The sequence below is a fragment of the Acipenser ruthenus genome, chromosome 9, assembly GCF_902713425.1.
Source record: "Acipenser ruthenus chromosome 9, fAciRut3.2 maternal haplotype, whole genome shotgun sequence".
Classification (NCBI taxonomy): Eukaryota; Metazoa; Chordata; class Actinopteri; order Acipenseriformes; family Acipenseridae; genus Acipenser; species Acipenser ruthenus.
In genome coordinates, this window is record NC_081197.1 from 48,904,174 (window position 1) to 48,917,838 (window position 13,665).

Here is a 13,665-nt window from a genome sequence, read left to right on the forward strand (position 1 = left end):
ATTGAACATAATATAAAAAAGTCGGGTTTGAAACCCAGCCAAAACCAGCAGTCCACAGCTGTATCCATTAGACCACACTGGTCCCCATCTGCTCCTTCCACCATGTCTGGCCCTTTAGTGTCATGTAACGTGCCTGGGTACCAACCACTGTGAAACATTGATTGGTTTGATGCATTGCCTGCTCAGACCTTAAATATTTAATATGGGACAAGAGGCATGTGCACAGGTATACTAACTTGTAACGGGTATTTTAGTGTGATAGATACAGTAGGTAGATCAGTCTCTCCAGCACATTGCCCCTAGGTCCCATTCCTGGCTATAGACGTCCTATGTGCCATCTGACATTCAACGAGAGCAATTTGACATGCCGCGAAGGCAATCAATTATATCCTTTAAAATTATACAGGACTCTAGCTTACTGGAGAATTGGATCGCTGGGCTATCGAGTGTATTTCTGAAACCTTCTGCTCCTTTCCTTAAGGTTGACATTTTGGAAATAGCAGCAGGTCCTTCATTAAACTGTCAGCACATGTAATGAGGAATGTGGTGCTTTGTGAGGTAACGAGGGAGATAGGTGTGCAAGACCAAAGGTAGCAGAAGAAAATGAAACTGAGACTGAAAAGAACTGTTCACTGAATCACAGTAGCACAATAGTGAAGACATAATAATAATAATAATAATAATAATAATAATAATAATAATAACTGGAGTTGCCAGCAACTTTACGGCTTCCAGTACCAGTACCAGTAACAAACACTTTAGCAAATAGTGCAGAATGCCAGTGCCAGTACCAAACACTTTAGCAAATAGTGCAGAATGCATACATGGTTTGTTAGTTTTCGAACAACTTTTGGCAGAAAGAATAATAAGAATGATCCCAGCAATAACAATAGGCTTCCCAGCCCTATGGCCTGGAAGCCTAACAATAATGTTACACATTATTAATCATGTATAAATTTCTTGCTCTTATTGTATTACTTGTATTGTAACACTTGAATGTATTTGTATTTGCTTGCGATTGTAAGTCGCCCTGGATAAGGGCGTCTGCTAAGAAATTAATAATAATAATAATAATAATAATAATAAATGTTTACTAGTATTTCCTGAGAACAATCGTAATGTTTGTGATTTATAGTCATTTAATAACACTGTGTTTAGGGTCTTTTATAGTATAAGAGGTGTAATTTTCTTAGATAGCTTGGACTTAGCTGTCCATGGAGTTGAAAAGCATACCCAAAAATGAAGATGAATAATCAATCATTTTACAGAATCACACAAAACAAGTCACATTTTCATTATTATAGGAGAATGTGTTACCCTTTCCCAGTGTACAAATCATTTCTCCAGTTAAAGTCCCAGAAGAGTGCCATCACGACGATGACTGTTTGAAAACTTGCTGGTTGTAAGTAAAAGTAACCTTTTCTTTTTTTGACAGACAGTTATCACCGTATGACAAGCAACAGCTATAAAGCTTAGTCATTACTAAAGATCTTTTTTGTGGCAGATATCGGGACCGGTTCTTTTTAAAGACAGAAGAAAAATAAAACAATCCTTTGTCAGTGTTGACTCCTGGTTGGCAGAAGATGGTCTCCAGAGGTTTGGAGGCTGACATTCTCCTCAGTATGAGCTTTTAAACTTATGGCCTTTCCTTCTGTCCAGTCTGACATTGTTTAGGTAACTTAAGTTGTGGAGATGTATGCACTACTTTTTTATGTTATCGGAACTACCATATTTAATTTAAGTCGGTTGCATCTTTGAGTAATATAGAACAAGCTCAGACTATGTGTATGGCTCACAGTTCATATGTTGACTATTCATAGAAGCATAGTAGGGCATTTTAGAGTTAGATCTGATTTTCTATTTTGTATGCTCGATCCAGGTGACTTATTGATTGTGGTGTAACACGTTAGTAACACAGACATGGTGGAAATAGATCATTTGGTAACAAGGATTAAAGCTACCTGACCCCATACTTATCCTGTGTGTGTATATATTTACCCAACCTGCTGGAAGTTATCTTAGTGGGTGAGCTTGTACTTAAATAGCAGGGTTAGAAGTGTTTTTTTAAAGAAAATAATGAAAAAAAAGGTAGTGATAGTGCCCTCTAATAGTGATAGTGCCCTTTCGATGAAGGCTCTACGGTGTGGTAGTTAACCTTGACTTGCGTTAGTGTCCTCGCCTTTGGCTTGGAACGCATAACTCCAGTCGCCATCAACTACCATAACACTGTTTATGGCAAATGTTTCAAAATGCCAGCTAATGTTTAATATACATATATTTACTTCCAGTACTTCAATGTAATTTGACAGGTTGAAAATATCTGCTTACATGTAATTGGAAGTTAGCCAAAGTAAAATATGAAGCTTTAAATGGCTGTTCGTGGTGTTTCATGGTTTGGGAGGGCTCACACCTGTCTTTTCAATTTTATTGTTTAACTGGTGGGAAGGATAACTCAAAATTGAGGGTTTTCTTTTTTCTTTTTAACCAATTGTGCTAGGTTAAAAAGTGTATAGTGCTTTTAAAAGCAAAAAAAAAGATGTGTCTGATTGTTTGGATTTTCGAGGTGTATTTGTTTCACTCTTATTTGAAAGTTTTTAATGAATTATTAATTTTTTGACTGACTATAGTAACACTTAAAAGTAAAAAAATAAATACATAAATAAACTTGTCCAGCATTGGAAATATCTTTATCTTTCTTCATCTTATGTTTTAAGCAAACACTAATTATATACACTGTAGTTAAATCGCTAAGCCAGACAGGTTTTCAGGCAAACAAGTGTTTTTTTCTGATACTGTTTGAAAGAAATACGTTGAATAAAAAGATAAAATCTACTTGTGACTAAGATCATACAATAAACTTTTAGTACTCTTCATTATTGTAAAATATTGGGTATACTTTCCAATACTTTCCAGAAAGTTCTTTCTTGCGCACCGTTTTTTGATACTGCACTCATGGGACTGGCAAAGTCATATTGTCATATTATTTCAATGGAATATCCGAAGGCTGTTCAATGCATAGCAAGTGCCAAGCCAGGTAAAGGGACCTTTAGAGAAAACGATAATAATTCAGTATTCAAACAGCATAACACAGAACCACACAGAATGATTGCAAACATCATACATTTCTTATAATCACATTTGAAGCTACTTGCACTTTTAGTTGGGAATCCCGCAGTCTGACCACTTTAGACCATGTTTGAGGGATGCACCTATGGTAGCTTAGGTAGTTTAGGTTGCCCGCCACTGCTCTGGGGTGTAAGGGTGTTATATGAGACCAGCCCTTGATCAGTTAGTTATGGACCTGTGCCTTATTAGCATTTCAATGGAATGGAAAAGTAGGCCCATTAGAAAGTAGCACAATATTAATCTCTATGCAAAATAACTATGGGTTATTCCTGCATCTTTTTGCATTCTGTCAAATTTGAAGATTTGTCAAATAGCTGTTACATTTGTAATAGTTTTTAATACATGTTCTGGTATTGTGCCACGTAACACAGGAGTCAAAGTACCGTTTTCCTTCGAATTTAAGACACCCTAAATTTCTCACCCTCACTTTAAGTAAAAAATAAAACATCAAATACAGATGCATTTACAAAGATACAACCTCAGTTACGCATTTAAGAAAACAACGTTTGCTGTCACACAGAGCATTATAGTTAGTGCTGCTTCTCATTTCCAGTTGTGGTTAATTATGCCTGTTTTTCTCCCTTTTTGTGAACTGTAGTATTGCTTGGGGGTCTGATCAGCATTTCCGATCTGTCCAAGCTGGTACTGTTTGTTAGAACGGATCCTAATAACGAAACGCTGAAATTGTAAAAGCTTCTCTTTGAATTCCTTAGGAAGCTAATGACGGTTCTATGAAAATGGCTGCCTGTGTCATGGATGATTAGAGATCGTGCAGTAACGTTTTTGATAGTCTTTTCTCTATTATCTTTGTTCCTTTCGTTGGGAACATTGCTTCTGGCTATCATGCTATTATGCAAAGTGAAATAGCAGGCTCCGATACGTGTCTATTTAAAGTACACTCTCAATTAATCTAAAAATAGCATCCAATCTCCATCCATTTGATCCTATCTAGTTGTATATCAATGGACACAAGTTTTGCATCACCTAGAATTTTAGGATTGAGACATAATTAAAAAAAAAAAAAACTATAAGAAACTACAAAATGATATTGCAGAAGTCTACCAGAAGCCATAATATTAGTAAAGTATTTCAAGTTAGATTTCAAATTGTCACATTTTTCAGTCTTTGTCAGTTTTTCGTTAAGTATATCGAAAACTACACAGTGTTACATCAACAATATGTTGATGTAACATTATTCAACAGGTTTCATTCAAAATTTGTTAATTCTATAGTGTTATGAGAAACGTTTGGCCAGAGCTGTCTTGAGTAGGTAGGGAATCAGGTGCAGTATTTTAAAGTCAGTTCCATTCCAGCATGATGAAGGAAAGGCTGCCATAACAGGAGTACATAAAGTGTATGGCTTTGTGTAAAAGTACAAAGTGGATAGACATGGGTTCAAGATAATTGGTAATTTCGTGTTTGGCTCGATATACTGTATAGAGGTACAGTAGATATTGATCTTGAGCTTATGGCTGTCTGTGATTGAACCAGATTTGTGTTCGGTTTTCATGAAGTATTATCTTCTTTTTCCCCATCTTGAAATAACTTTTTAGTGCCAGTAATTAGGTTAATGACAGTTTCAATGACCTTACTTCTTAAAATAATAATAATAGTAATTTTTTAATGAATACATTTTTGTAAGGGACTATTTTTCAAGTCAGAGGCGGAAATTAACTTTTTTGTTAATTAAAACATGTTTTTACGTTTTATTTTATTTTATTTAGTCAGTTGACTTATAACACACCCGGGGCGTGTGGTTATTAGAGTATATCCCACACCCTGTCGTGCCTTATTGCTTACGTAACTCACAGTTAATTTAGTTACTGAATTGTAAAAATATATTGACCTTTGTTTTATACTTTTTCTCATAATAATCTAAAACTTAATTATAATCCAATGTTTGTACAAAAGTCTTTTTAAAGACTTCTTCCTGGTCGGATTTTAAAATACAAATACCTTCATTAGAGCGTAACAAGAAAAGTTTTTTTAAATATTAAATGAAGTGCTTGATGTACACCTGTGTTTTTGAAAGCCTGTATTAGCAGTACATACAAAGAATGTGTGGTGGCAATCACATAAGCTGTGATATAGTATAAATAAGAAGGAGAAAACTCAAATGTTAAGCCAATCTTTATATTGTAGGCTATTTTTGTATAATAAGAGAAGGAGGTGTGATGAATTAAATAATTGTTCACAGCTTTTGAGTATTTCAAAATAGAAAAATAATATCCTGATTGATTTTTTTTTTCTTATCGAGTGTATTTAAAAGAATGTAAGAAAACGTACATCTATATGCTATCAGAGAGAAGGGCACTTAACTTTACTGACTGACGTTTATTTAATACACTACTCCGAGATACCTGTGCTGTGTGACTGAGGCGTGGTTACTGTGAGCCATCTGACAGTGAGTGGCAGTAGTTAATAATAAGCTATACACCCTTCATGTACTGTATGAATGTACTGTATAAATGGGTAATTGTATGTAAAAAATAATATGTAAAAAAATAATGTAATTGTATGTAAAAATAACGTGATATCTTGTAACAATTGCAAGTCGCCCTGGATAAGGGCGTCTGCTAAGAAATAAATAATAATAATAATAATAATAATAATGAATGTGAGTTGCAGCCAAAATGCAGGAAAAGTGGTTGTATTAATTAAATACAAATACCAAAATAAAATGTTGCTCCAGCCCTACAATTACATTGCAAACATTACATAAGACGCGATGTGTAACTTTCTTGTACACATACAATTTTATGATTTATTACACTTTGCAATGCTTTTACTGTGGTGATTTTTTATAAGGAAACCTTTACTGTGTTTTTAACAAAAGACCCCTCAGCATTAGCAGGAGAAGCCATAAAAAATTAGACCTCTTGCCAAAGGGATTGCAGAGGTTAAAGTAGTATTCAGAGATATACTTCAATCAGTTTCCATGAATTGTAACTCATGTTTAGTCTTGGGATTGTTGTCAAACTGGGTGACTGATGTGCCTTTTAAGTGGGCTTCCATACTCATTATTTCACAGGCTCCAGATAAGTAAGAAACTGTTGTCAGAGTAGTCATGCGGAAAAAGAAAGTCGACCCTGTTAGTTCTACCTTTCAATCTTTGTACTTATTACCTGTTAAATAGAGAAGACTGGAGATATTTTGTAATATTGCTGCCAAGATTTACATTGTCTACAAGGCATGGCTCCTTTGCATAGCCGTTGTGTTTTAAACCACAACAATTCAGATCGATAACTTGCAGCCTGCTTGGAGTGTCCCCAGGAGATACAATATGCTGCTTCTAAGGCCTTCTGTCAGACACACTTGCCTCAGCACTTATGCTGAGATTTGCCCAGTTGACATCTACAACAAATTCAAGTTGGCAATAACAAACCCTACATATTCCAGCTAGCTTATTTGAACTGGCCTTGCGTGGTCTCAGGGGTATTTTCTGTGCCACATTTAGGTCTAAGACTGTGCCTCGTGAATCAGTTTTATGAGAGTCTATAAGTACAAATTGAGGTACTACATACTGTAGGTGTTTTATATGTCTATTGTTCTGTATCGTTCATGTTTCTTGCATTGGCCTTTGTTATCCCCCCAATGCACATACCTCTCATGCAATGTTCATCTCATCCTTGCTTTCAGAAGGTCTCTGACTGCTATGAAAGTTTCCCTTGACGTGAGAAACTTTATTCAGTGAGAAAAATCCTTTGGCTTTGAAAAGAGACAGGCAATCTGACAGGTGCACTCTAGGCCCTAAGCTAAGCACTTCTCCCTGTAGGTCCTGTATGTGTTTGTAAATTCTGTGTCATTTTGATCTTCAAAAGGTTACTTAGGACCAGGAACTCATCTTGTACTCAACAAAAAGATGAGTCATGGCATCAGCCAACCCTGCACTAGTCTAATGCACTGCATTATGCATAATGTATATTCACAGTTTGATGTTCCTGAAACTGTTCAAGACTGTTGTTGGGTTATTTAACAACAGCCTAGAACATTTTTTATGATAAACTTATTCATAAAAAAAACATTTGGAAATAGCATTCTTTTAATAACTCATGAGCAAAAGCTTTGTGAAATATTAAGCACACTATCTGCAAGAACGTGTTTTAAAAGATTCATACTGTATGTAGATCGTCGCTTTAAAAATATCAACTATATGTTACTGTAGTACAGTATCAATATTTCTTTCCATTGCATGATTTGTAGGTTAGAACAGAAAAGATATTGCTCACAGGAAATCACTTACAGCACATCCTCCTGGGTGCAATGCAATGAAATGATATAGAATATTAATATTCTTATTATAATACCTGTCAGCATGAATACTTAACAAAAACCCTTTTTCTGGATTGATAGGTAATATGCAACTCCTTAACCTTTAGACATTTTAACATAACAAAATTATTAAAGAGATTATTAATTAAAAATGTATTTGCAGTATGCAAATCACCCTGCATCCTCCATCCCAAGTTCAGTATGAAATAATAGTATGCAGTAGTTAGCGGGGTTCTTGTGCCAGTGCACAAAAACAGCATTCCTGCTCAAGGGAACACCCTGGGGCTAGCTGGGGCAATTATCCAATGGTAACCAAGTTTTATAAGCAATAGCAGTATTATCACTGGTTCCTTTTTTTCTGCTAAAGATTGTGTGTGTTTTTTTTTTTTTTTACTTATGTTTTATATAGGTCTCTGATTTTTGAGCCCGGTTTGTGACATAGTAGTGTCAATTCGATTTTCATAAATTGGATTTCTGATGTGACACGGGCACCAAAATTATCTCAAAAATCAGGCCCATGCTTTAATTTGCTACAGCTTCCTGGTACCATATATCTACGTAAAGTGTTATAGTTCCTTTTCACTCCTTTGGTCTAGCTGAAATCGACCGATGTAAAGTATAGCAAAAAGGCCTATATGCATCAGTTGTATTTTAAATATTTCTCATAACCTGAATTACTGTAAAAAAAAAAAAAAAAGGTAAATAAAAAAATAAAGATTCTCAACACAGTGAAAGGGTGAACTATAATAATATAAATAAGGCAAATACGATATGAAATTAAAAGCATTGGTTAGCAGCCCTTAACTGCAGTGGAGAGATTGATTGCATTAAAAGCCTGTTGTCTTGCAGGAGCTTCAGGATGGCATCGGAAGTCAGCAGGCGGTTGTCACTGCGCTGAATGTGACCGGGGAGGAGATCATCCAGCAGACATTTGCCGACGACGCCGGCATCTTCAAGGAGAAACTCGCCAGTGTCAACGCTCGGTGGCAGGAGGTCTGCCGGCTGGTGGCTGAGAGAAGGAGGTACAAAACCTGGGGAGAGACATGTCGTAGACAGAAGGCTAAACCTGTCGTTTTGCTAAGTGCGTCGAAAATAAATCTGCCATTTAAGAAAATGCCTAGGTATTTATTGTAGCATATTGGTACATGTCTGCCATTTGATTAAATGATGGATTTTGTTATATGCTTGAGACAAGTGGAATATTTGTTTCCTGTTTTACAAATACAAACTATTTTCATTAGGTATAAAAATAAGAAACCCCGATGTCACCTCAAATTGATAAAATGACATGTTTGGTAAAAGAAAAACATTTCCAAATGCGCAGTCAGCTGGACAGTCAGGTGGACTGTCACAATCTGTTATCAGAAGCTTTATGATCAATTTTCGACTTGTCTTCTGTCAGCTGCAATAGCCACTGGCTTAGTGAGAGAAATCACATGGGTTAAAAAAAAGGCTGCAGAACTGTGCAACTGTATTTATTATTTTTAATAGCCTGCAGACACTTGGATAACCATGTGTTAGTCTACCTTGGGAGTGATTGTGACATGCTTTCTACATGCTGCCCTGTGAAATCATCCTATTCCTAAATGAAATATTTCAGCACATGTGGTAATAGTACCCTAGGCAGAAATATTTTAATGAACCTTTGCTAATGTTTGATATTGGTTAGCACAAAAGGAATTTTATAGGTATTTAATACCAGTGTGATAGCATAAAAAGTAGGTTGTTATTGTTTAATGACAGCACCTTTTTAAACCAGCATTCGTGATAATTAATTTAACCTTTAGGCCCATGATGAGAGTCCTTGTCATTTTATAGTGCCTCCCAATGTACCCTGGAGATCTTGGTGTGCCTTAGATTGCTTAAATAAATAAATGCTGTACGAGGCACTAAAAATGTGTTTTTTTTTTTTTATCACAACGGGTCTCAGTTTTATATTTTTACTGTAATCTCATTGTTCCTGAAACTGGAGGAATCAATGTTGACACAAGTTACGAAAATCTTTCCAGGAGCTCCTGTTTCTGAAATCCTATCCAGAATCCAGGCAACACTGAAGGGTTTATTATAGATGGTACCCATGTACTGTTATTTGGCAGTAAATACTCAATGAAAGATTTTAAAGATCTCTCAGACTTTTTACTCAGGCATGTGAAAAGTATGCGGCTAATTTGTTTTATTCTGTTGTGTTAACTTGCCTCTATGGAATTTTTACACAATATTGAGACTTGTTCCACGTTATGCCACCTTGCATATGTTAGTTTCTTGGTTATTTCATTACAGGTTGTACCACTGTCCTCACAACTTTTGTGCAGTTGAATAAACTTGTCTTAAAGAATATTTTTGGAACTGATAGTGCTGCCGATTTTACATGTGAAAAGAAAGTATTACCCCCACCCCCAAAAAAGAGAAATGCTAAAGCGAATGCAACAATAGCAGATACTCCTTCAAAATGTTCTGTTTCCAGTTGGCTATTGGGCCATTCCAGCTCAAGTAAGCCAAATTCTTGGAAGGTATTTCCTCCATTTGACACCTAAACCACATGTCGCTGAGAAAATGGGTCTGAAGGTCGAAAAAAGAATTTGTTCTTCATGTAAGGGTGACCAAGGTACATGTTTCGAGGGTTTGTTAATTGATGTTATTAAATTAAGGGGTTAAGTAACCCCCACTGATTCACTTGAGCTGGAACGACCCTATTATGCAGATATGAGATCACCTCAGTATAGTCCTCCCTTTATTCTGCCCTCTGACTAAAACATGAATAGTGCCTCTATATAGCAAAATACAGTACTTTCAAGATGTCTTAACGGTGAATTAACCAAATCAGTAGATTAGCTAATGATGCAATATTGAGGGAGCAGTGTATAGGATCACTACTGGTTATGTTTCTCCAAGTTGTTGTTTAAATTCTGTGTACTGTGCCTTTTTCAAACCTGAACGCATTGTTTTGCCTAAATCTGATTTGTGGGCTGTCAGAATCCTTCTGGCTCGCATTTGGAAGCTTTCTGTCTGTGCTTTGATTGGAAGGCAGGCCGCAGATTTGATTTTGCATGTGTTGGCCTGCTGAGACATCATTAACGTCATAATGATAAATGAAGCTTTGCTTTAGTAGCCTGTATTAAAATATCAAATATCAACCTGTACGTAAGAAATATACAATGAGAATAAAATGGTAATGGGGAACTTTTAGGTTATTGACAGCTGTTGCGGTTAATCATATTTCACAGAATGAGCTGTGTGGATTGACCACATCAGCCACACAGATGCTACAGTGGGAAAACAATTGCTTATAAAGTTTAATCCTTTTTAAAGTCTGAGAATAATTTAGTTTGACAGATAAAGTGTACAGTATGTGTCGGAGAACAGTATGGAACTTTCCAGTGGGCCTGGCTATACCAAGGAACCACAGTAGCCTTGCTGTCAAGATGTTTGTCTAATCATATAAGTAGGCTTGCTACTTTTCGATTGTAATCAGTAAAGCTCGTTGAACGTCAAATTCCCCAAAAATATGAGTTCAACTGAAATAAATTTAGATAGGATAGACGTCAGTAAAACCACTCACTATTTTTTATTTTCTTACCAAACATAGTAATTTAGAAATAATTTCTAGTCTGTGTATTTTTTTATAATTGCTGTCTGTCCCGTCTCCGTTCAGTTCTGAATGGCTAGGGGTCGCTGTCAGTCATCTCAATGGTCCCTTAGTAGGCTACTGTAGTTTCACTGTCAGTCATTTCATCCTGTTCTGACAGATTGTGTTGACTGAAGCAGTGCTAGAATACTCTCATTCTGCCAATCATCAAGACCTGCACTGACTGTGCACTTTCATTGGCCAGGTACAGCACCTGTCATTCAAAGTACCTACTTTGAAATTAGCAAGATTAGGTGTGTAAGCTTTTGCTATAGGTATACTGTGACAGTTACTAGTTTGATTTGAAAATGAGGCGCAAGAGGATAACACTTAATCAGTATTGTGCACAATACCTTGACCGACGGCTGAAGTCTCCACAGCAGGATGAAGCGGGCCCATCTGCCTTGCCTTCAGTGACTCTGAGTCTGAGTCTGGATGTGCTGAAGCAGGAGAGGGGTGGAGCTCAGACTCCCAATAATAAGTGCAAGTTAGTTCTGTTCAACTATCTAATGTTTTGTTCTGTGGACATTATTTTTACTCGTAATTTTATGCTATAAAAGTCTGTGTAGTACACTTTTATATGCTGCATTTTCTACAGTTTTTTATTTGAGACAATTTTTTAATTTGTGTAGGATCTTTATCTTTACAAGGTATAGCTCCACTGTGACCAAACCTTATTTCAAATAAAATATTGGTAACCATGGTTTTGTTGCATGTTGAATATGATAAAGGGGTTTCGCTAAATGAGACGTTTCTCAATGGCATAAAAAGTCTGTTTTTTTTTAAAGCATAAAGGTTGATTTCACCGTTTCTCTCCTTGAATTGAAAAATAAAGATTGAAAAATAAACGTTGATATTAATCGTAGATTTGGCAAAAAAATTTAAATAGAATAGTAGCAAGCCTACATATAGCCAAGTTTCTTTTTGGTACTACCGTAATGTATTTCTTTTTTTATTGACAGTTTTACTGTATGGATAAACACAGCTATTGTTTACTGTATTTGTTTCAAAAAAAGTCTGTATGCAACTAGAAAATACATTGTTTTTTTTATAATTTTATATTTACATACAGCTATACCAATTAAGTGCCATGCTATTCTGATTAACTAACAACATGGCTGAGAGGGAGTTTATTGAATGGCACAGCTATATGACGTTAGGGAGCAATCCCTCAATCCATCTTGTGTAGATACATTTCAAAACGCAGTTGTAGTATAAAAAAAAAAAAAAAAAAAAAAAAAAAGAAGGACATTTGCAGCATTGTGTATGCAGAGCAGGCCACTAAAGTCAGAAGTGAGACTGATATTAAACAGCTGTAACATTTACACTGATAGAGTAGATTGATATTGCTTTGCACAACTGTGGAAATGAATTTTGTAGCAGTAATCATGACCCTTCCACAGTAGCACCATAGTCCATGTAGAGGTCTTAATAGTGAGTGACTATGATTCCAGAACTCGGATAGGTTCCATCACCGTCTGGCTGGTGGCTAGGGGGAGGGGTCTCACAATAAAGAGATGAAAGATCACTCGGTTAGTTATTATTATTATTATTATTATTATTATTATTATTATTATTATTTGTTTATTTAGCAGATGCCTTTATCCAAGGCGACTTACAGAGACTAGGGTGTGTGAACTATGCATCAGCTGCAGAGTCACTTACAATTACGTCTCACCCGAAAGACAGAGCACAAGGAGGTTAAGTGACTTGCTCAGGGTCACACAATGAGTCAGTGGTTGAGGTGGGATTTGAACCGGGGACCTTCTGGTTACAATCCCTTTTCTTTAACCACTGGACCACACAGCCTCCTGGTTCTGATTTATATAAGAAAAGCAAACTAATTAAAACAATATTTGCTCTTTGTCGCACATCCTGTAACAACAGTGGCTGCTGTGTTCTTCCCCCTACGTTGATTATATTTCCATTTGGCTAAACCTTAGTGGCAACAGCTGCTTTACATTCTCCTCGTACTTCACAATTTCATCAACAGAGTTTGAAGCAATCTGCTGTTAAATCAGGCTGGAAGGGTGTTGCCCTGGCTTTGCTGGATGCATTTTTCAAGCTCTAGAGCTCCCCATCCACTCATCCCTCATTCAAGTTTGCCTGTGTGTGTCTGCAGCTAATTACATTTTCACTGCCAACTGCACGGTATTGGTCCCATTGAAGATTTACCCATGATTTACTCTAGCTCCCAGTGTGTGTGTGAGAGAGAGAGAGTTATAGGGGGGAGGGGTGGCAGGGGCTTAAAAGGAATAAGAGGAAAGTGAACATTGAGAACAAAATGATGTGATTGGCACTTCTGGGACATGGAAAAGCACCAAGCTCCCAAACTTTTTAAAAGTGCTGGAAATGTTCCTACAGTATTATGTTAATTGTACATCGTTATTTTTCACCACCTTGCCCCTGTCAACAGTTCATCTTTAATTTCTCATTTACTGAATTCTCATAAAAAACTTTACACAGCACTTTAAAAATAATCCATATTTTCTGAATACTCATCAGTGTTAATATTTATGGAACAGCAGATTTTCCCTCCCACGGTATATTGACAGAGTTGTGCAATACAAGAGAATTCAGCTCTGCCCAAGACAGTATTTAACCTTTTTCCCTTCCCATTGACTTCTCGACATTAGACATTC

The 13,665-nt window shown here is 36.3% G+C and overlaps 1 protein-coding gene across 13 annotated transcripts in view; it reads left to right on the forward strand.

Annotated features, from left to right (window-relative positions):
• Window positions 1-13,665, forward strand: part of LOC117405667 (dystrophin-like) — a 689,570-nt gene that overhangs the window by 430,932 nt on the left and 244,973 nt on the right. For all 13 annotated transcript variants that reach the window (XM_034008883.3, XM_059030144.1, XM_059030147.1 and 10 more), the window contains one exon: window positions 8,248-8,420. In XM_034008883.3, the coding sequence (XP_033864774.3) occupies window positions 8,248-8,420 (173 nt within the window). The remainder of the gene's footprint in view (window positions 1-8,247; window positions 8,421-13,665) is intronic.